Genomic DNA, 24,687 nt, shown 5'->3' with positions numbered 1-24,687 from the left:
ATAAGCGTCAAGGATTTAAAACTCTTCTTATGAAGTTTGATTCAATAATATGCACTTTTTATTATGGACCTCATTTTTAATTAGGCTTCTGCTTCCTTTCACACTCAACAACATGTCTCATTCCAGATTTTAAAAATTGTAACAGTTGCTAATTACCAATCATTTTTTTTCTCTTTACCATTAGGAAAAAAGGAGAATATCTTGCCCCAGTACAATATATTTTATTACCTGATGAGGGCTCAAGGTGTTGAAAAAATGTGCATTTTATGGTACTTCAGAGCGGTGGTCACTGATTTAACATAGAAATTGTACCAACTTCCTACAGCAAGTCTGACAAACGACAATATGGTTATCTCAAATATCGGCCTTTTATTGCATGGGAGAATGAAGTAAAGGATTTTGCCACCACTTTTAGAATAGTAAGACCACATTTAAAATAGTGTGCATAATTTTACTTCCCTTGTTTAAGATAGATTCTTCTCATTGTAGAATAGCTGCAATGATGGTGACCAGATTGTTAATTGGGATGAGAGTGTTATTTCTATGAAAAGTGAGCAGAATGGACCTTAACTCCCTGGTGTTCAGATGAAGGATGTGATCAAATCAGAACTATTAATTATGAGAGAGTTTGATACGGTGAATGTTGCGAGGATGTATCCACTGATGGAAGTGACTAGAATCAAGGGCATTGCCTCAGAGTAAAGGATTAGAACCGTAGAATAATACAAAATGGACGCGTCCTTCAGCCCAACTTGTCCATGCCACCCAGAATATCTACCTGACCTGTTTCCATTTGCCCCTTTCCCATCCATTTATCTGTCCAAGTGACTTTTAAATGTTTTTATTGTACCTGAATGCATTGAACACTTAAGACTGATGAGGAGGAATTTATTCTCTTAAAGTATGACTTCTTGTAATTAAGACCAGAAGAGCAGAATTACGCCATTTGGCCCATTGAGTCTGCTCTGCCATTTCATCATGACTGATCCATTTTTCCTCTCAGCCCCAATCTCTTGCCCCCATCCCCATTCCTTTCATGCCCTGATCAGTCAATAATCTATCAACCTCTGCTTTAAATATACATAAAGACTTGGCTTCCACAGCTACCTGTGGCCAATGAAATCCACAGATTTATCACTCTCTGGCTAAAGAAATTCCTCCTCATCTCCGTTCTAATTGTTATTCAACACAGTTGAGTCATTAAATACTTGCAAATCGAAGATATATTTTTGTACTGTAGGGGACTGGCCAGGAAAATTGAATTGAAGACAAATATCAGATTACACAGAACTGTAGTGTCATCTATCTCAGGTGTGATGTTGTGGTAGCATAGAACTTACTCAGACCAGGACAGGGAAATTTGTTTACTAGAACTGCAAGCACGTTCATATTACAATGACACTAGATTTCAGTTTCAGGGAACATACCAACATTAAGATAGTCATGCTATTGATGTCACAGTCCAATATATCATAGCCAGAGCAACAGTGGAGCAGCCCCGATGGGTTGCACGGTCTTCAGCTGTTGCTTTTTATGAGGTTACGTTTCAGCTGAAAATACCTGTGATTAGTTCTCCTGCTTCTCTTCGTAGTAGAGAATAATCTTTGTGTGCACACGAGAGGGCCTAATCCGGCAGCACAAAGTACCTACTATTTTGGTGGCCAAGAACTCGGATTTTACTTTCACACATTGGTTGCACCGGAGAGGGGACCTGGACCTCCGGGTTGTAACACGTCAGCTATGAACCGTTTCCTGGTGCTGCATGAAAGTACTGGAGTTTCAGCAGCATAGTAACAAGACGATGCCAGCACCAGAGCCCTGACTGGAGGCTGGGAGTTTGTCAGGGGTTGAGGGTGCTGTAAATGAACCATACACCCTAGGCCCACTGGGAGGGCGACAGCGCGCCTGCGCCACACAGTTGCCCCGGTAATGGTTGCCAAGCAGCAGCGGCGGCGGCAGTGGACATGGCGGCCAACGAGTCGGACTTCCTGGAGAGGGTGGGTGAACTTCAGCGGCAGTTGCACGCCAGGTAAGTCTCTCGCCTCAGGTCCTGATCTGCCCACTGTCTGTTTGGAGTCGGGAGGTGTTGATGGTTTCGTTTCTGGTCCGCGGCGCAGCGCCAGTTTCCACTCGTAGGCCTCGCCCTGGAGCCACAGGCTCGAGTGGCTGTAAATCGTTCAACTGACTTGATTCTCTGCCGGCCGTAATATGATCACCACTGAAGGTTTCCTTGTTGTTACACATTAAATGAAGTGGGACGGGGTAGCGCCGCAAAGGAGCAGACCCAGCCCTAGACCGGGGAAATGTTAGGATGAGAATTGTGGGGATGAGGTGCCACCAAGTTCCGGTCACGTTCACAGTTTCCAGTATGGGGAGTGAGAAGGGGAAATTCTGCGGCGATTTCAGGACTTTTCAAAGCACTTTAATCCTCTAAACCTTTTGATTTACTTGTGTAATAAGGCCCATTTTTTGTTTGTAGGCTAAGGTCCCATAAACAGCAACGCGGTAGTACCATTTGGAGGGCAATGTTGTTAGGGGAGGGAGAGCTGAACTTTGGAGAGAGCACACAGGAATCACAGTAACACTGAGTGCCTGAGTTCTTTTACCCCTTTCGATATTTTCTGCCAGTGCGACCGCGTAGCAAGGGAAACAGCAACTGGATAAAGGACCACTGTGAACAATGGACTATGGGAATGGAGCGTGGGGGGATTGTTAGTGGCGGGAGCTGAGAGGGAGGAGTAGAGAACTGAGAGAAGCGTTTAGGGTAAAGGGGATAGAGGTAGGAAGATTGAGGAAGTAATTGTCAGGGTGGGAGCTTGGTGGAGAGGGGCAAGAATGGAAGAGAGGACACAGGTAGCATTGAGTGTTTATGTGGACAGAGTGCATCTTTGTATGCTTAGAATGTGTGTTTACTGTAAGCAATGCAGCAGTCACCAACATTTTTGAAAATTCCTTGACATTGGACCAAACACTCACTTCTTCTGTCACAGTGTGATGGCTGGTTTGCAACAGTCATCCCATATTAAGACTGCTCCTAATGGATGTGAAAGCTAGTCATCCTGAGGGAATGTTAAGAAGACGATCTTTGCAATTCAATGTCTTAAAGGGTATACCAAGTTAAAAGTAAATGCATTATCAAAGTGTATACATATTATGCTCTTAAAGCTCTTTTTCTTGGAGGCATTTACAGGAAAAATAAAGAAATAGAGTAGAATTTATTAAAAAATCATACGCAACAAAGACTGGCAAACAACCGATGTGCAAAAGAAGACAAACTATGCAAATAAAGATTACTGAGAACTTGAGTTCTAAAGAGTCCTTGAAATTGAGTCTGTTGGTGATAGAATCAGTTCAAAGTTGTGGTGAGTGAGCTTAAAGGTTGCAGGGTAATAAATTCCCGAACTTGGTGTGTGGGACCAAAGGATCTGGTACCTCCTGCCCTAATAGAAGAGAGCATGGCTGGATAGTGGGAGTCTTTATGACGGATATTGCTTTCTTATGACAGCATTTCATGTAAATGTACTCAGTGGTGGAGGTGGCTTTGCCTATGATGGACTGGGCAGTATCCACTGTATCTATCCACTTCGGTCCTGACGAAGGGTCTCGGCCTGAAACGTTGACTGCTCGTTTCCATGGATGCTACCCGACCTGCTGAGTTCCTCCAGCGTGTTGTGTGTATTGCTTTGACCCCAGCATCTGCAGTGTACTTTGTGTCTACCACCTTCTGTAGTCTTCTCCTTTCCTGTACATTGGTGTTTCTATACCAGACTGATACAACCACTTAGGATACTCTCCGATGTGCATCTCTAAAAGTTTATCAATGGTTTTTTGTAACTGAGGCACTGGTGATAATTACAGGGGACTTCAACCATGTGACTTTGGACAAGACACTACCTGCTTTCTCCCAGTACGTGGATTGCTACACCAGGGGTAATAGGACTATTGACCTACTGTATGCAAACGTAGAGGAGGCATATAGTGCATCCCCACTGCTTTCATTGGGGAAAGCTGATCACAACCTGGTTTTGTTACAGCCCAGATATAAATCAATTGTGATGAGGCATCCCACTACCACACGCTCTTTTAGGAAGTGGACTCCTGAAGCTGAACAGGCCCTGAGAGACTGCTTCGGTACTACTAACTGGGATGTACTGCAAGGGGGGCTCTGTGGGGGCATTGAGGAGGTCACTGAATGCACAACGGACTATATTAACTTTTGTGTGGATGCCGTTGTCCCTGTTAGAACTGTTCGCTGCTATCCCAATAATAAGCCCTGGATCACTAGTCACATCAAAGGCCTCCTAAACCAGAAGAAGAGGGCCTTTAAAGATGGTGATCGGTTGGAGCTTAAAAGAGTTCAGAAGGAACTCAGAGTACAGATAAGGGGGGCAAAGGAGCAGTATAGGAGGAAGCTAGAACAAAAGCTGCAGAAAAAAAGCATGAAGGAGGTGTGGGATGGGATGAAGATCATCACCGGATGCGGTGCAAAGCGGGGGGCAAACATAAGTGGAGATGTGGAGAAAGCGAACCAGCTGAACAACTTCTTCAACAGGTTCGACAGCTCAATCTCATCCTCACCGCAGAAATCCACACCAGGCTTACTTCCCTCACAGGAAAATAGCCACTCACAGGAGACCTTGCCCACGCCCAGGATTACGGCTGCACAGGTGGAAGGTCAACTGAGGAAGATCTGTACCAGCAAGGCGGCTGGACCAGATGGAGTTTCCCCACGATTACTGAGGGCCTGTGCGACTGAGCTGGGAGAACCACTACAGCGCATCTACAACATGAGCCTGGAGCAGAGAAGAGTACCCAGACAGTGGAAAACATCCTGTATTGTCCCGGTACCGAAGAAACCACAACCAAAAGAGTTGAATGACTTCAGACCTGTTGCCTTGACGTCGCACGTGATGAAGACCATGGAGCGGCTGATAATACAGAATCTGAGGCCACAAACCAGGCACGCCCAGGATCCTCTTCAGTTTGCGTATAAGGAGAAGGTGGGAGTGGAGGATGCTATCACGTATTTGCTGCACAAATCACTCTCTCACCTAGAGGGGGTCAGTTGTGCTGTGAGGATTACATTCCTTGACTTCTCTAGTGCCTTTAACACCATCCAGCCCAAGATCTTAAGGCACAAACTAACGGAGATGGGAGTAGACTCTCACATGGTGGATTGGATAGTGGACTACTTGACAGATAGACCTCAGTATGTGCAGTTGGGAGACTGTAGGTCTGACACGGTGATCAGCAGCACAGGAGCGCCGCAGGGAACCGTACTCTCTCCGGTCCTGTTCACCCTGTACACATCAGACTTCCAATATAACTCGGAGTCCTGCCATGTGCAGAAGTTCGCTGATGACGCGGCCATAGTGGGGTGTGTCAGGAATGGACAGGAGGAGGAGTATAGGAAACTGATACAGGACTTTGTGATATGGTGCAACTCAAACTACCTGCGTCTCAATATCAAGGAGATGGTGGTGGACTTTAGGAGATCTAGGCCTCATATGGAGCCAGTGATCATTAATGGAGAATGTGTGGAGCAGGTTAAGACCTACAAGTATCTGGGAGTACAGTTAGACGAGAAGCTAGACTGGACTGCCAACACAGATGCCTTGTGCAGGAAGGCACAGAGTCGACTGTACTTCCTTAGAAGGTTGGCGTCATTCAATGTCTGTAGTGAGATGCTGAAGATGTTCTATAGGTCAGTTGTGGAGAGCGCCCTCTTCTTTGTGGTGGCGTGTTGGGGAGGAAGCATTAAGAAGAGGGACGCCTCACGTCTTAATAAGCTAGTAAGGAAGGCGGGCTCTGTCGTGGGCAAAGTACTGGAGAGTTTAACATCGGTAGCTGAGCGAAGGGCGCTGAGTAGGCTACGGTCAATTATGGATAACTCTGAACATCCTCTACATAGCACCATCCAGAGACAGAGAAGCAGTTTCAGCGACAGGTTACTAGCGATGCAATGCTCCTCAGACAGGATGAAGAGGTCAATACTCCCCAATGCCATTAGGCTTTACAATTCAACCGCCAGGACTTAAGAACTTTTTAAAAGCTATTATTAATGCTTTTTGAGATAGTGATTTAGATGCATATCATATTTTTTACTGAGTTAAGTATTGTATGTAATTAGTTTTGCTACAACAAGTGTATGGGACATTGGAAAAAAAAGTTGAATTTCCCCATGGGGATGAATAAAGTATCTATCTATCTATCTATGTATCTACATGCCAAATCTATTCAGACTTCTAAGAAAGTAGAGGCACTGTCTTGTCGTCTTTATGCTGGTCCCAGGTCTAATCCTTTGATATGCTAATGCCAAGGAATTTAAAGCTATTGATACTCTCTACCTCCTATCCCCTAATGAGGTCTGAGGCTGTGTCCACACTAGACCGGATAATTTTGAAAATGCCAATTTCGCGTAAAAATGATAGGCATCCACAATAGGCGTTTAAAAAAATATCTCTGTCCACATTAAAACGGATATTTTGGTGAATCTCCTCCTACTGCGCATGCACAGGACACATCTATCGAAAACAAGTGACAAGTTTGGTGTTGAATCTCGCTGTGAAAGAGTTGGTGCGCATTTGTTCAGTTACAGACTAGAAAAACTTAACCAACAGACAGCTGTTGGCTCTTGCACCGGAGGACTTAAAACTAAAACCAAAACAAATACTGGAGCATATGGAGGCAACCGACAGGGAGTTCACGGACAGTATGACCTGGCTGACGACGAACATTGGAAAACTGACAAACACTGTTGCGTTAATAAAGCCCCTTGTTAAATGTATAAAATATGTCTGCATCAGTATTATCTTGTATTTCCATACAATGTTACTTTAGGCTGTTACACATCTATTGTCAGAGAAGTACTTGCATAAATAGATAAACCACCTTCATATGAGCAAGGACAAAAAACAGAGCAAAGTGAGTATACTTATTTATTCAGTAAGTTATGGGTCAAAGTATTTGGTGAGTACATTTCTAACTCTCCTGGCTTCAGTCTCGTTACCGTCTGTTCTGAAATTGTTAGGTTGCATTCAAGAAAATAATGAAATGGTGCGCTGCCATCACCATCTGTTCCGGCACGTCATGACAGTGTTTTTAGTTTTTTCCAGTTACCCTGTCCACACTGCTCTGCCTAATCCGGCATTTTCAAAATTACACACTCTGGAGGGCATTTCTGAAAATCTCCTTTATCGGGGGACAAAAACGCCATTTTAGTGTGGATGGAGGGTAAAAACGAAGAGAAAATGCTTCAGTTACGGATTTATCCGGTGTAGTGTGGACGTAGCCTGAGTCATGCACCTCTAGCTGCTTCTTCCTGTACTCAATAATTAGCTCTTTGGTTTTGCTGATGTTGAGTGTAAGGTTGTTGTGGCAGTCTTTTTTCAGTATGCCCTCTTAGATTTGGCCAACATGTGGTGCTGTTCACAAACTTAAAATAATCATGCATTGGAGAGAGTAAAGCAGGGAACTAAGCACATTGCTTTGTGGTACACCTGTGCTGATGAAGATTATGGAACTGTTGTTGCCAACCCATACTGACTGGGATCTGCCACTAAGGAACTCCAGGATCCAGTTGCACAGGGAGGTATCGAGGCCCAGGTCTTGCAGCTTAATGATGAGTTTCGAGTTGAGGATAGTGTTGATTGCCAAAGTTCAAGAGTGTAAATTACTTCAAGTGTGTGTGTGTGTAGTATCTTGATTTTGTAGTAGCAATGGCAGTGAATTTCACTGTATACCATGAAAACTGACCTCTCCATTTAGATTTTTATAGAAGGCTAACTTAATGAGAAATTCCAAATTTGTTGTCAATGATTCAGCATTAATCTAAGCTAATTACAATATAATCACTCAACTAGATGATCAATCTCAGTCTTGTACGCCTCCCTCCTTATCACCATCTGAAATTCTGCCAATAGTTGTGCCATCGGTAAATTTATAGGTGGTGTTTGCTGTGTCTAGCCACACAGTCATGGGTGTAGAGAGAGTAGAACAGTGAGCTAAGCATGCTTCCTTGGAGTGCACCAGTGTCAATTGTCAGTTGGGAGGAGATGTTATTTCCAATCCACACTGACTGGTCTCTTAATGAGGGAGGTACAGAGGCCCACGTTTGAAGTGATGGTATTCGTAATGATGGTATGATGGTGTTGAATGCTGAACTGTAATGAATAAACAGCAGCCTGATGTAGATATTGCTATTGTCCAGGTGATGCAAGGCCAAGTGACAAGTCAGAGAGATTGCATTCGGTGGAAACCTGTTGTGACAGTAGTACAAACTGCAGCAGATCCAGGTCCTGGAGCTGATTCTGGCCGTGGCCTATCTCTTAAAACACTTCATTACAGTAGATGGCAGTGTAACTGGTGATAGTCATTGAGGCAGCTCACCCTATCTTGGACACTGGTATAATTGCTGCCCTTTTGAAGCAGGTGAGGACCTCTGATTACAACAATGAGATTAAATAGGTCCTCGAACATTGATTTCTCTAACTTCTGTTAATGCCCCTCCTCCCCTTCTTACCCTATCCCTTATTTATCTATTTATTTATTTATTTATTTATCTATCTATCTATCTATCTATTTATTATGTTTTCCCCTTTTTTTTCTCTCTGTCCCTCTCACTATCACTCTTTGCCTGTTCTCCATCTCCCTCTGGTGCTCCCCTCCCCCTTCCTTTCTCCCTAGGCCTCCTGTCCCATGACCCTTTCCCTTCTCCAGTTGTGTATCCCTTTTGCCAATCAACTTTTCAGCTCTTAGCTTCATTCCTACCCCTCCTAGTCTTCTCCTATCATTTCAGATCTCCCCTCCCCCTCCCACTTTCAAATCTCATACTATCTCTTCTTTCAGTGAGTCCTGACGAAGGGTCTCGGCTGGAAACATCAACTGTACTTCTTCCTCTAGATGCTGCCTGGCCTGCTGTGTTCCACTAGCATTTTGTGTGTGTTGCTTGAATTTCCAGCATCTGCAGATTTCCTCGTGCTTGCCTTGAACACTCCTGCCAATTTGTTTGCTTAAGTTGTCAGTACTGACCAGGGCTTGACGATTTGCAAGGGTCTCGCCTCTAGAAAGATGTTCTGTCATTGGTCTCAGAGAGATCACAGAATTACCAGTTGTTACAGGGATTCAGATAGGTGTAGTTTTGTTCTCCCTTTCAAAGCGTGCATAAAAGACATTGAGCTCATCTGGGAGTGATGCATCATAGCCATTTATGATGTTGGCTTTTGCCTTATTGGAAGTAATGATCTTCAAACCCTGCCAAAGCTGGCATCCATCCCATTTTGTCTCTAACTTTTTTCTGGAGTTCTTTTTTCACTCATAAGGTGGCCTTCCACAGCTTTGTGGTTTGGGTATTCCTGGTATATTCAAAGGCTCATGCTCACCCACACAGGTCTTGATGAAGTCAGTGGCACTGTGGCATATTCGTTCAGACTCAAAGATAAACACCTGAATATTGTTCTGTCCATCAACTGAAAGCAGAATTGTAAGCACTTCTCTGTTTCCCTTAACCATACCTTCTTTGTCCTCACCACTGGTGCTGCAGTCTTTAATATCTGCCTATATGCCAGGACTAGAAGTACAGCCAGGTGATCGGACTTTCTAAGTGTGGGCGTGAGATGGCACAGTAAGCATTCTTGCTAGTGGTATAACAGTGGTCAAGTGTGTTGGCTCCTTTGGTTTATAGGTGATATGTTGGTGGTCGTTGTTCAAAGATTTCTTCAAGCTGGCCTGGTTGAAATTCCTTGCAATGATCATGAAAGTGTCGGGGTGTGCTGTTTTGTGACTGCAGATCACAGTGCTCAGCTCCTCCAGTGCCTGCTTGACATTGGCCAGGGATGGAAAAAACACTGCTGCCAGGATGATGGCAGAAAACTCCCTTGGTAAATAAATGGTTGCCACTTGACTGCTAGATTTTTCAGGTTGGGTGAGTGGGACTGAGACAGACCGCCATGTCTGTACACCAAGATGAGTTAATCATGAAGCATTCTCTGTCTCTTCTACTTTTAAGGGAATCTTTGGAGTGCATGGTGAAGGCTTTGGGCTTGTGCTGCGTCCAAAATTGTATGGGTGAGCTATGTTTCTGTGAAACAAAGTATACAGCAGTAACTGATGTCCTTCTGCTACTGCAATCTTGCTCTGAGGTCTTCAGTTTTATTTTCCAAAGACTACATTCGCCATCAGGGATAGTAGGTAGTGGGGGTTTTAGGACTCTGTGTTTCAATCTTACTTGCAGACCAACACACTTTCCTTGTTTCCTTTCGCTTGAAAGGGATCTGAACTCATGACCTGAGTCTGCAGTGCGGTCTGCTAATTTTGAGGATTGATGGATTAAAAAAAATCCTAAAACGATGCTGCTTACTGAATTACCCATGGTTGTGACTGTTGTAGTTGTAGTACGTAGTTCGTAGTTCAAAACAAAACTATTTGATGATTTCTTTTGGAGCTGCATGCAAAGAGTTGCCTTTTTCTGTGCCATCTCATAGTATCATGGATATTTTACTTTTTGATACAAGGGTTATTGATTTTAATGATAATACTCCATAATTACTGCTCGTGAGCTATTTCACCAGTTTGTATACTTAATGTTTTTATAAATTACGCTTTTAAAATGAAGTAAGAATCAATGGTGGCTTCAAAATTAGAATTATGGAAGAGGAATGGTAGCTAGATTTCTTGTTGACCGCAGTCTGGAGTTTCTGGAAGCGGAATGATGACTTTAGTTTATAATGTATTGGGCGTCAATGCAATGACTTTCCCACTTAATAATCATGGCCCAGGCTGTGTTAATAGTGATCTCTTTACCAAGTATTAGTATTTAACTGTCTCAAGGAAAAGGAAATCAAAGTTAAGTTACTATACACTAGAACTTATAGCTTGAAATACAATTCTTTGTTCATGTGAAATTCTCTAATTCTAACCTATCTGTTTTTTTCAGTCAGGCTTAACCAGTTTCTGGTGCAAAATATTTTTGAAAGGACACTTCCATAGCATTACTGTATAGTTATATTGATATGGTAATAGAAATTAAACACTACCTGTTGAGACAGTTGACAAAATAACTATGTTAGTTATGTATGTATGTTATGTATGTTAGTTATTTTGTGATACATCTACGCAGACGTGTTATTATTATGGAACTTCACTTCCATTGGTTGTCAAGTTGTGGGCTGAAATCTCTTTTCAAGGACATTAATATATAACTCGGGTTGACTTCTTGCTGCAGTGTTTACAGAGTGCTTTTCGTTGACATTAAATACTTGTCAATCTACAAACTCTGGTGCTGATTGAAGGAGAATCTTGTATATCATCACAAGGCATCAGGCCCTTTTAGTGTAGCTGGCAGGGCACTGAAAAGCTGTGCCAGCCAACTGGCTGGAGTGTTCAAGAACATCTTCAATATCTCACTGCTGCAGTTAGAGGTTCCTACCTGCTTCAAAAGGGCATCAAGCATACCAGTGCCCAAGAAGAGCAGAATGAGTTGCCTGAACGACTATTACCCAATTGAAATCGTATTTTCTGTGAGAAATGTTCTAGGAGGATAATCATGACTCTTAAAAAAAGTTCAAATATATTTACTATCCAAGTATTGACATTCATTTTCTCGTAGGCAGCCTCAAAACAAAGAAACACAGTGGAATAGAATCCACAGAAAGAGCCACACAACTAAGTCCAACAAGCATGCAATGTGCAAAAAAAAAATCAAATCATGCAAACAACAAAAAAGTAAACAAACAATATACACAGAACATGAACCACAGAGTCCCTGAAAATGAGTCCACAGATCTGGAGCCTGTTCAGTATAGCGGTGAGTGAACCTGGTCCAGGAGTTCGATGGCTCTTTCATATGCAAGGACCTGTAATTTGCATATCACCACAATCTCCCTGGCTCTCCAATTGGCCTTGGGCCACTCGGACTTAATGAGTTTGTAAGTTTTCTCCGTGACTGTGATCATTTGGGTTTCTTCCCACAGTCCAAAGTTCTACTGGTTGGTAGGTTAATTTGTCCTGTGAATTGTAAGTTGTAATTGTCCTGTGATTAGGCTATGATTAAATTGGGGGTTACTGGCCAATGCAGCTTGAAGGGCCAGAAGGGCCTATTCTGTGCTGTATCTCAATAAGTAAATAAAGAAAATACCTACATCAGGCTGCTGTTTATAGATTACAATTCAGCGTTCAACACCATCAATTAGTAAATTAAGTTATGGTATATGTATTGAATAGATGAAAAATCATGCAAAAAACCGAAGTAATATATAAAAAAAGTGAGATAGCGTTCACGGATTCAATGTCCATTTAGGAATCAGATGGCAGAGAGGAAGAAGCTGTTACTGAATCGTTGAGTGTGTGCCTTCAGGTTTCTGTACCTCCTACCTGATGGTAACAGTGAGAAAAGGGCATGCCCTGGGTGCTGAAGGTCCTTAATAATGGACGCTACCTTTCTAAGACACTGCCCCTTGAAGATGTCCTGGGTACTTTGTAGGTGAGTACCCAAGATGGAGCTGACCAAACTCACAACCCTCTGCAGCTTTTTTTGGTCCTGTTCAGTAGCACCCCCCACCTCCCCTCATACCAGATAATGATGCAGCCTGTCAGATGGCACCCTTATAGAAGTTTTTGAGTGTATTTGTTGACATTCCAAATCTCTTCAAACTCCTCATGCAGTACAGTTTCTGTCATCCCTTCTTTATAACTGCATTGATATGCTGGGACCAGGTTAAATCCTCAGAGATCTTGACACCCAGGAACTTGAAACTGCTCACGCTCTCTATTTCTGATCCCACTATGAGGATTGGTATGTGTTCCTTCATCTTACCCTTCCTGAAGTCCACAATTAGCTCTTTCGTCTTACTGACGTTGAGTGCCAGGTTCTTGCTGCAACACCACTCCACTAGTTGGCATATCTCACTCCTGTACGTCCTCTTATCACCATCGAGATTCTACCAACAATAGTTGAATCATCAGCAAATTTATAGATGGTATTTGAGTTATGCCTAGCCACACAGTCATAGGTATAGAGAGAGTAATGCAGTGGGCTAAGCACACACCCCAGAGGGGCACCAGTGTTGATCATCAACGAAGAGATGTTATCACCAATTCGCACATATTGTGGTCTTTCAGTTAGGAAGTCGAGTATCCAATTGCAGAGGGAGGTACAGAGGACCAGTTTCTGTAACTTTTTTGGTTTGGGAACGATAAGTCTTTGTAGGCACACACTCATCCACACAGGTTTTGATGAAGTCGGTAACATCTACAGCATACTCATCCAGGTTTAAAGATGAATCCCTGAATACAGTCCAGTCCACTAATTCAAAACAGTCCTGTAAGCGCTCCTGTGCTTCCCTTGTCCAAACTTTCTTAGTCCTCACTACTGGTGCTGCAGTTTTCAGTCTCTGCCTATACTCAGGGAATAGAAGTATAGCCAGGTGATCAGACTTCCTGAAGTGAGGGTGTGGAATAGCACAATAGGCATTTATAGTATATTTTATCTTTTGCACGCTACTGCTGCAGTAAAACAACAAATTTCACAATGTATGTCAGTGATAATGATCCTGGTTGTGATTGTGATCTACATACACATTTACTGTTTAAGTTGCCCCTTCCAATTCAGGGCAATTTTTATTAACAAAAAGAATGATATAATATTTGTAAAATCTTAAACTGACTTTTCCATTTTAGATAAACCATGGAGGATTACTGAACTTTGAAATACATTATATCTTTGAAAAAAACAAATCAATCCATTAATACCAAAGGTTAAATACAGCAAATCTGAAACAAAAAGCATAAAATGCTGGAAATAAACTATATCTGCAATTCTATTTTTACACTTGTGCAGTGATTAAAGAAAGATACATTTTTTGTAGGTGGTAGATCCCTTGACTAATTTCAAGTTCACGCAATCATGACTTCAATTAAAATGAGGCAGTATGCTTTAGAAATGTGTAACTTCATTGTCAATAACTGAAAATCCTAAATGTTATTATGACCTTTAATGGACAGCCTGTAACTTTGATTTTTACTCAGAAAATCAACTGTTGTTTTTCTTAGAAAATCGTAAAAAGAATGTTATTCTAAATAGAGAATATTTATAATAATAATAATATTAAATATAATTATCATATTTTATCTCCTGAAATTCTTTGTGCTGATTATTAATTCTTGGCCAACTATCTCCATTCATTTGGAACCGATGATTACTTCACTAGTCAGAATCACTTTGCACACAGTTGATGCGGATAAAATAGACTTGTGTCATAACCATGGGGTGGAAATAATAGGCCTTTTTTTTAATGAGTACTGTGTGGAGTTTCCTATCAATTGTAGTGTTTAAAGCTATTGACTACAGTCACTTGTACAAGTTATTAAGATACTGGCCATTCCTCCTATCCAAGTATAATGGTGTTGCTTCAGCAACCAAGGAGTCACAGACTAATATGCCAATCAGTTTGTAACTTCGTTCTGAATGTGACCTTCAGTTCAACTTAAAAATAATCAGTTGGAAACAGAATGATAATTATTGTTCCGGAGGGGTATTCAGATTCACTTGGGCTTTGGAAATCTACTAGCTAAAATGCAAATATCTCAAATTTAAAGTCTAATAGAAAGGTAAATTAGTGAACAAATGTTGAATGTTTCCTTGATTGAAACAGAATTCAGGTTCTCAGTTTTGATCAACAGATTTTCGAGATTTAACCATTTTCCCTTTCCTTGCAAGATGAGCAGTAACTGACAAAAGTTGAACCCAACATATATACAATTTTTATTGCAGATGCCAAATACAGTGTCTATTAAAAAGTATTCAACCCCCCCCCCCCCCGGAAGTTTTCATGTTTTATTGTTTTACAATGTTGAATCACAATGGATTAAATTTGCCTTTTTTGGACACTGATCAACAGAAAAAGACTCATGTCAAGGTGAAAACAGATCTCTACAAAGTGATAAAAATTAATTATAAATATAAAACACAAAATAATCACTGGCGCAGCCAATTGATTTTAGAAGTCACATAATTAGTTAAATGGAGATCTGTTTTTGGAGACCTGTGTGCGATTAAGGTGTTTTAATTGATTGTAGTAAAAATACACCTGTATTTGGAAGATCCAACTGCTGGAGAGTCCGTATCCTAGCACAAACTACACCATGAAGACAAAAGAACACTGTAAGCAACTCCGCGAAAAGGTTATTGAAAAGCACGTTAGGAGATGGATACAAGTAAATTTCCAAGTCACTGAGTATCCCTTGGAGTACAGTTAAGTCAATCATCAAGAAATGGAAAGAATATGGCACAGCTGTAAATCTGCCTAGAGCAGACTGTCCTCAAAAACTGAGTGACTGTGCAATAAGGGGACTAGTGAGGGATGCCACCGAGACGGATGACAACTCTGAAGGAGTTCCATGCTTCAGTGGCTGAGATGGGAGAGACTGCGCATACAACAACTGTTGCCCAGGAACTTCATCAGTCACAGCTTTATGGGAGAGTGGCAAAGAGAAAGACACTGTTTAAAAAAAAAAAATTCAAGTGAAATCTTGGCTGGGGTTTACCAGAAGACATGGGAGACATTGAAGTCAGCTGGACGAAGGTTCCATGGTCTGTTGAAATCAAAATGGAGCTTTTTGACCATCAGATTATTTTTGGCGTAAGCCAGACAGCACATATCAAAAACACACCGTCCCTACTGAGAAGCATGGTGGTGGCTGCATCATGCTGTGGGGATCCCAAGCATAAAGCCAAAGCTACACAAGAATGGCTTAAAATCAACACATTTAATGTCCTGGAGTGGCCAAATCAGAGACCAGACCTCAATCCAATTGAGAATTTGCAGCTGGACTTGAAAAGGGCTGTTCACTCATGATCCACATGCAATCTGACAATGCTTGAGCAGTTTTGTAAAGACCAATGGGGAGAAATTGCAGTGTCCATATGGCAAAGCTGATAGAGACCTATCCACACAGACTCAAGGCTGTAATTGCTGCTAAAGGTGCATCTACTAAATACTGACTTAAAAGGGGTGAGTAATTATGCAATTAATTATTTAGTGTTCTATATTTGTAATTAATTTAGTTTACTTTGTAGAGATCTGTTTTCATTTTGATATGGAAGAGTCAGACACTGCTGATCAGTGTCAAAAAAAAGCCGAATTAAATCTACTGTGAATTAGTGTTGTAAAACAATAAAACATGAAAACTTCCAGGGGGTGGGGAATACTTTTTATAGGCACTGTAATTAACCAATGCAGAGAAGAAATTGTCACCATAAATTAAAATTACAGAATGTGGCTAACATTATATATATTGGATTTTGTTCATTATTTGTTACAGAAAATTCTGAATCATATTTAGAAAAAATTGAGGACCATGGTCATCTCCCATTTGTGTCCTCTGATTCAGTATTGAAGAAAAACAGATGCTGGTTTGGTAAAACTCCATAATATATTTGCACGAGATATCAAAAGGCTTCCCAATTAAATTAAACGTTATGTGTTGTCATTTTATGTTGATTAAATACAATGATGAAACAAGTTTGTATACAGTGAGAGCACAGACAGGTGCTTTTTTGGTTCAACTAATTGGGGCCTTTTTAATGAGGATTAGTACCTGATTAAAAAGACCTCAATCAGAAGTCTTAGTTTTGATTTGCTAATTGATAATGAAGATTTTTGTTCCGATTGATTATAGTGTAAAAAGAGTAGTTATTTTAATTAAATGGAAAAGTGTTAAAGGCTACCTGTTGTTAAAAGGTGGGTCATTCAGCCTTTCCTCTATTTACCAATGTTCAATTTACAAAATATTGCGATAGCATAATTAATTCTGGGTTACCAGGCTTCAGTTTAATAGGCTATTTGTTTGTTATAATGAGTAGCTAGCCTTTCTTTGCTGATGGAGTGTCTATAATATAATAGACCCAAATGGCTGATGACATTTTGCCTAGCCTTTCTGCTTTATGAATTTTCATTGAAAACTTCAGGAATGCCCCTTTTGTTTCATAAATAGAATTCTGACTGCAGTTTAGAAAAGAAAGCTGGTTTAAAGGTTTAACCACAAGCAATCTTCATTTGGACCTCAGTACTATAAACACATGCACTGGAATAAATTCTCTCATTTCATACAATAATCTTGAACCTTTCTGCAAATTTGATGATGGTCCGCCATGACAAAGAAACACAGACTGTATTCCTGGAAACCATGTGCTCTTTGGCCACTTAAACCATTACTCAAGTATCCTTTAACTGCAGAGTTGAAGTATGTCTTGGAATTCAAAGGATGTTTAACCTTACTTGGTCTGCAATTGGGGATCCAGGTTTTTATTATCTAGCAGATAGGCTCTCATATAAGTGACGGGCAAAGAATGGCATTGGGACCAAAAATGATATGATCGATTGTAGCACTTAAGTGCATGCTTTACTATGTAATCTTCAGCAATTCATATTTCTATAAGTTGAGTGCAGCTAAGTTGCATGTTTGATATTTTCTACCTTAGGTTTTGTTTACAGGTCAGAAATAGTTTATGATATCCAATATTAGCTCTATGTACTGTATGCTACTGTATATACAACATATTGGTATACAGGGTGCCTGTGTTGAATAAACTTGACTTTTACTGCTGCTCAAAATACTAATTATACAACTACTGTTTCAATGAAAATGCTAAGTTATATAGTAACAATTCTAATAATTTAAAGATGATGAATCTTTCATGAAACACACACAGAATGTTGGTGGAACGCAGCAGGCCAGACAGCATCTATAGGAAGAAGCGCAGTCGATGTTTCTGGTCGAGACCCTTCGTCAGGACTAACAGAGAAAAGAGATAGTAAGAGATTTAAAAGTGGGAGGGGCGACCTGAAACGATAGGAGAAGACAGGAGGGGGAGGGATGAAGCTAAGAGCTGGGAAGTTGATTGGCAAAAGGGATACACAGCTGAAGAAGGGGGAGTATCATAGGACAGAAGTTAGAGAAATCAATGTTCGTGCCATCGGGTTGGAGGCTACCCAGACGGAATATAAGGTGTTGTTCCTCCAACCTGAGTGTGGCTTCTTCTCGACAGTAGATAAGGCAATGGATTGACATATTGGAATGGGATGTGGAATTAAAATGTGTGGCCACTGGGAGATCCTGCTTCTTCTGGCGGACAAAGCGTAGGTGTTCAGTGAAATGGTCTCCCAGTCTGTGTCGGATCTCACCAATATATAGAAGGTCACACTGGGAGCACCGGACACAGTATATCACCCCAGCAGATTCACAGGTGAAGTGTCGCCTCACCTGGAAGCACTGTCTGGAGCCCTGAATGGTGGTGAGGGAGGAAGTGTAAGGGCAGGTGTAGCACTTGTTCTGCTTACAAGGATAAGTGCCAGGAGGGAGGTTGGTGGGAAGGGATGTGGGGGAGATGAATGGACAAGGGAGTCGCATAGGGAGCGATCCCTGCAGAAAGTGGGGGGGGAGGGAAAGATGTGCTTGGTGGTGGGATCTCGTTGGAGATGGCAGAATTTACGAAGAATTATATGTTGGACACGGAGGCTGGTGGGGTGGTTGGTAAGGACAAGAGGAACCCTATCCCTAGTGGGGTGGCGGGAGGATGGGGTGTGAGCAGGTGTGCGTGAAATGGGAGAGGTACGTTTGAGGGAAGAATTGATTGTGGAGGAATCATTCATGAGCTAGTTTATGACTAAGGAATGATACATACAACTTGGTATTTATCGCCAACCTGCAACCCAATGTTTATATTTTCACAGTTTATATCGTCCAAAATTAATATCTGATTTAAAAATATTCAGAAGAAGCAAGCAATTAATTGATTACTTTGTTGCATTGATTATTTTAATGATGTTGGAAATAGATTTGCTGCATTGTCAAGTATGCAACTGGGAGAAGATGTAGAGAAACTTCAGGGAGACGTAGGCGGCCTAAGTGAATTGGTGAGGGCATGGGAGATGGAATATAATGTGGAAAAATGCAAGATCACCCACTTTGGGAGATGAAAGTAGGAAGGTAAAGTGTTTTCTTAATAAGTAGAGGAAGTTGATAGACATAGCTGTTCAGAAGGACTTGGATCTTGTTACAGGAAAATATGAATGAACAGAAAAAAATTAGACTGTATTGACAGTTGGTTTCTGTAGAAGAGTAGAGATATCTTGCCCTGATTACTGAGATGTCATTTGGAATATAGCATACAGGTTGCAACTCTTTATGCAAGGAAGGATTTGGAGTGAATGCAGTTAAGTTTTAACAGATTGTTTCTTGGGGATGGCAAGTTTGTCATTAGATGACAGATAGCCAGACTATGTATATACCTTTTATAATTTAGAAAAATGAGAGGTGATCACATTAAAACAAACAAAATTAGCATCACCTAGCACAGTAGCTGGTCCTTCAGCTCACCATGTTCATTGCTGACCATGTAATGACCCAGCAATACTAATCTCATTTACCAGAACTTGGTATAAGTCCTTTCCCCTTGATGAATCAAGTGCTTGTCCAGATGATTACATGTTGCAAAAAGTAAAATTCCAATAGGGCTTCACATGATAATTATAGTGATGATGCTTCCACAGCTGGGGTGTTGGGCACTGGGATCAATGCCAAAATATTGGGTTGCCTTTCAAGACAATGAAGAGAGATATTTATACAGAAAGTACTTTGGAATTCTCTAACCCAGAGGACTCTGAAAGCTGAGTATATTCTAAAAGTGAATAGTTTTTAGATATTCAGGGAATCAGATGATCTTGAGTAAGTGCTAGAAAGCATCACTGAAGTAATTCATCAGCCGTTATCTCATTGAATGATGGAAGAGGCTTTTGGTGCTGTGGGGCTTGTTTCCTGCCTCTAAGATGTTCTTAAAGTTTTTAGCTCTGATAACTTCTCACTGAACCTTTACACCTGCTCCTCATTGAAGGCTTGCTTTTAAGTTTTGACTTTGTTAGGTGGTCCATGTAACTTGAAATTAAGAGAAAAAGATCAGAAAAAGGAAACTCAATGTGCAGTTTATACATTTTAAAGAAAATAGATAGATAGATAGATAGATAGATACTTTATTCATCCCCATGGGGAAATTCAACTTTTTTTCCAATGTCCCATACACTTGTTGTAGCAAAACTAATAACATACAATACTTAACTCAGTAAAAAAAATATGATATGCATCTAAATCACTATCTCAAAAAATGTAGTAAAATATGGGATGGAATATATGTGTCTAATTAAAACTTTGATACAATCACATAACTTTAAATATGAATGCAGTTACTATTTTGCAGCAATTTTTTTCTCTTTTCAGGTTACATGTTCATTGATTCAGGCACTACAAATCATTGAGACATCATAGCTGTTCCAGTATGCATGTAAGAGTTAGTGATCATTGGAAAAGTGATGAGCAGATAGTCATCATGAACAAGAGAAAATCTGCAGATGCTGGAAATCAAAGTAATACACACAAAATGCTGGAGGAACTCAACAGGCCAGGCAGCATCTATGGAAAAGAGTAAACAGTTGATCTTTCAGGCCAAGACCCTTTATCAGAAACAGTCCAGGTTGTTTTTGTCCCTTACTTCCCATCTTAGTCCTAGCACAGTTTAAGCATAGACCAGCTAACACACCTTAGATTGCAAAACAGATCTAGAAATATCCAAATCAATATGGCCTGGGAACATAACATACAATGTAATTGTTTACAAAGTTGACTAAATGTAAAACAAAACAGATTTTTCACAAAGTTGCACCTTTGAAATTACACCCATCGATATTTCTTTCCGATGTGAATCTAAAGTACTGATTGCAACGTCCTCTGTTATACGTATTGCATAAAGTGGGTGGGTCGTACCAAGATAGTACCCAGGGCCCAATTGCAAAGGCAAGCAGCACCTACCGGCCTTTGTTTCACCTTGACCATGAGAATGAAATCACACTATTAAAGAATATAGTGAAAGGTTTGGCAGGGATCACGTACATCTCAAGCAGTAAGGGAGATCTGCCATGGGTTCTCTTTTGCAGAACTGCCACCCATTACCTGGAGTCCTTGTCATCAGGTGGGTGTTGCCCAAAGAGGACTCATCATTTTGTGGTTTTTGTTCCTGTAGTTCACTGTGGTGCTGCAACTGAGTTTTAGTTCTGTCTCACTGCTTAATTGAGAGAAAGAGTAAAGGCACAGTGCAAGTTTGAAGCCAACACTGTGATCAGTACAGTTGGCCCTCCTTATCCATGGGTTCCGCATGTGCAAATTCAACCAGCTGGGAATTGAGAATCCCGGAAGTGCTCTTCCAGTGCTTGTTGTTTGAGCATGTCCAGACTTTTTTTTCTTGTCATTATTCCCTAAACAATGCAGTATAACAACTATTTTACATAGCATTTACATTGTATTAGGTATTATAAGTAATCTAGAGATGATTTAAAGTATACGGGAGGATGTGCGTCTGTTATCGTGGATTGGGAATCGAAAAAAATGGAAGTTCTCTTACTAAGTAAGCCGGAACAGGTACATCTGGTATTATTTAGCGTCAGTTAGTCAAACGTTTGTCTTAGTATATAGTATATATCTTACCTTTCTATGCATATAAAACACTTAAAAAACATATATTTCAGCGCCGGGCTCGGGAACAGAAGTTCCCGAGTTTGATCCAGTGACAGATCGCTCCCGAGCGTGCTCTCCATCCGTGCCGGGTTGATGTGGAGGATCAAAAACCCAAAGCCCAATAATTAAACCACTGCGTTGCTTAGTAGTAATTGTAGCTTTCATCGGGGCAGGGCCTTTCTCACTTTATCCCTTAAAATTGTTCCGATCGTTGACCGACTGTAGCCTAACGCTTTTCCAATGACCGATAGTGTTTCACCTCTTTCTGATTGCTTTATTATTTCCACTTTATTTTCAATCATGATTGTGATTATTTTCGTGAACAGAAACACTGCGGATTCAGAGCTCTGCCGCCGAGTCCTAATGTCCACCGCACTGAGACAGGTTAAATAAGGTCCGGGGTTCTGCTGGGTCCTAAGGTCCACCGTATTGAGACAGGTTGAATAAAAGACTTGTGCATCCGCGTTTTTTGGTATCCGCAAGGGGTCCCGGAACCAATCCCTCGCGGATGAGGAGGGCCGACTGTATACATTTTTGCCACGGCTGCAAGGACTCTTCTCCTTGGCACTACGTGGAGCATAAGAGTCAGTTTGTCACCACTGCACATTTCTGTATGTCTCCTGCATACTGGCAGTCAGCTACAACCGATCCATACCATCCTCTCATAAGGCTGTTGATAACAAATTACTGGTTAAATTTAATAACATTACAGAGAACTCAGTGTATTAGTTAATTTGAAAGAAAATTCCATGGTAGCTGATTAGTATGTTAAAGACATGCTCACGACAACAGTACATGCAAATCTTAGGCTGTTCCTGCAGACCAAGAATGATAGTTAATAGACAGTACTGGTCAATACTATACAATCTAAGTATGAAGGAGTGAAAGCATTTCACTATCGTTTGTTTGATAAAAATAATAATATCACCACTTGACTGTAAAGATTGTAATCAGTTCCTACAAATGTACAGATGTAATCTTTTTGCAGTACAGTAAAACAAATATCCCATTTACAATGTATTAAAGGTATAATAATTTGGCAATAGTACATACTGCTTGCCTTGAAATGCAATATCTGAGGTCATTTCACCCAATCAGCAACTACTTATTGACAACTCATACTATGTGATGTCCATTATATCTGTCTAGGGACTTGTGCATTTTCCTTTGCAAAATTTTCTGATTTTGTTCTTGTAGTATTATAAAGAATCACCTTATTAGTGTATGTTCCATATGTGGAACCAAGTAGTTAAACCTTGGACCATAGATTCTAGACTTTGTTAATCTTTCTGCCACTTAACTTCTCTCTCCTCCTCTGATAAGTTGCTTAAAACCTACTTTAGATTCTCTTCTGAACTATTTTTATGAACTGTGGCAAGTTTTGTTTAACAATGTTCCTTTAAAGAACCTTGGCATCTTTTTTCTAACAATATGTTGCTCTATAATTTTATTTCTGAGAAAGTATTCCTGTAAATACTTTGATAGAAATACTGTGCAAATAAAGATCTGTAAACACAAGAGAGTCTGCAGAAGCTGGAGATCCAGAGCAACACAAAATGCTGGAGGAACTCATCAGGTCAAGCAGCATCAATGGAGAGGAATAAACTGTTGATGTTTTGGGTTGAGACTCTTCATTAGTACTGGAGAGGAAGGGAGAAGCCAGAGTAAGAATGTGGGGGAGGGGAAGGAGTATAAGCTAGAAGGAGATTGGTGTTTTTGCTTGTTTTAGTCATGATGATAGAATTAATTCAGGCATGATTTGCAATATCACTGTTTAGCAATGCTTCACTTGTAATCTGAATTGCGCTGAATGCATTATTTTTGTTTTGTTTTGAGAAATTCATAATAAATAAAGATGATTACAAAGATTATTGAATTTTGTCAAGTGGTGGTTTAAAGAACTGGATTGTCAAAAAATTGTGTCACACTTTCACATTGCTGTGGAGTTCACAATATTTCATTGTATTTGTTCAAACATCAAAGGTTGTAAAACAGGAGAGGATGTTCTAAATAGTCTTATTGAAATTAATCTAATTACCTTGTGTAAAATCTCCTTTTGCTTTTCCAAATGTGATTCCGTCAGTCATGGGAGTATTTATCTTGGATGGGTGTTATAAATATCCAAATTACAGCTGTATAGGTTAATGGTCCTGGTTAAATCTGCATTGATTTTCAAATAGTACTTCAGCCATTTATTTTGAATAAATACATGGTTTGTTTTCTTCAAATGATACACACCATTGTAAGGGACATTTGCAGTGTCACCACCACAAGTTCAATAGTTAAACTATTTAACATTGTTAAACTTGTTAAACAAATTCAATATATCCAGTTGTGATTTGTTCTATAGCAAATTAAAATTGAAGTGAAGCATTCAAGTATTTGAATTTTATTGAAACATTTTAAGTGGTGAACTATGGTATCAAAGAATGCAATTTGTCTTAATATTGCATATGGTGCCCATGCTATTCACAGTAATAATGCAGACAATATGTTACCTACCTGTAAATCAGGTTTAGTGATGGCATTGCTGTATGACTCAGATTTATCTAGTACGTGTAATTGATTTTCTATGAAACCGTTGTATTTATTTCCTGGAGAAGTTTATTGGGGAAGTTTGATGTTGTTTTGGTTTTAGATTCTCTTTCAGTGCCTTTTTAAGTAAACCTTTTTAAAATCCTAGTAATTTGTCTTTGATTATAAATCAACTGTTTCTTCTGAGGTCAGAAATGTCACCAATTTTGCCCGCAGTCCATTAGCTAAAACAGCAGTGTCAATAGATATCAATTTTGTTAAAGCTATCTATAATGCCTGGTTCTACCTTTTGTCTAAGGATGTGCACATTTTTGCTACATTTTAAGTTCAATCACATCAAAAACAGTTAGCCAACATCAACACAATTGATTGTCAAATTTATTTCATCAATGAGTTGTGTGGTTTTATGCCTTAGAGTACAGTTGAATATAATTTATAACTTATCAGCCATCACATTAAATAGGCACCTCAAAAATCATTCTATTTCCAAATTTTCTTACTAATAGTAAACCTTGCATTGATTTGAAAGAGAATGAGATTCCACATGACCTTGATTTTTGATGTCCATTACTTTAACTGATAATGAGTTTCTTT

The 24,687-nt window shown here is 40.3% G+C and overlaps 1 protein-coding gene across 1 annotated transcript in view; it reads left to right on the top strand.

Annotated features, from left to right (window-relative positions):
- The first annotated feature begins 1,897 nt into the window (after positions 1 to 1,897).
- Positions 1,898 to 24,687, top strand: part of kiz (kizuna centrosomal protein) — a 223,407-nt gene continuing 200,617 nt past the window's right edge. The window contains exon 1 of the mRNA XM_073051369.1: positions 1,898 to 2,029. Within this exon, the coding sequence (XP_072907470.1) occupies positions 1,965 to 2,029 (65 nt within the window). The 5' untranslated portion in view covers positions 1,898 to 1,964. The remainder of the gene's footprint in view (positions 2,030 to 24,687) is intronic.

Source organism: Hemitrygon akajei, chromosome 7 (assembly GCF_048418815.1).
Source record: "Hemitrygon akajei chromosome 7, sHemAka1.3, whole genome shotgun sequence".
In the NCBI taxonomy this organism is placed as follows: Eukaryota; Metazoa; Chordata; class Chondrichthyes; order Myliobatiformes; family Dasyatidae; genus Hemitrygon; species Hemitrygon akajei.
This window is presented reverse-complemented; position numbering and strand designations above follow the sequence as displayed.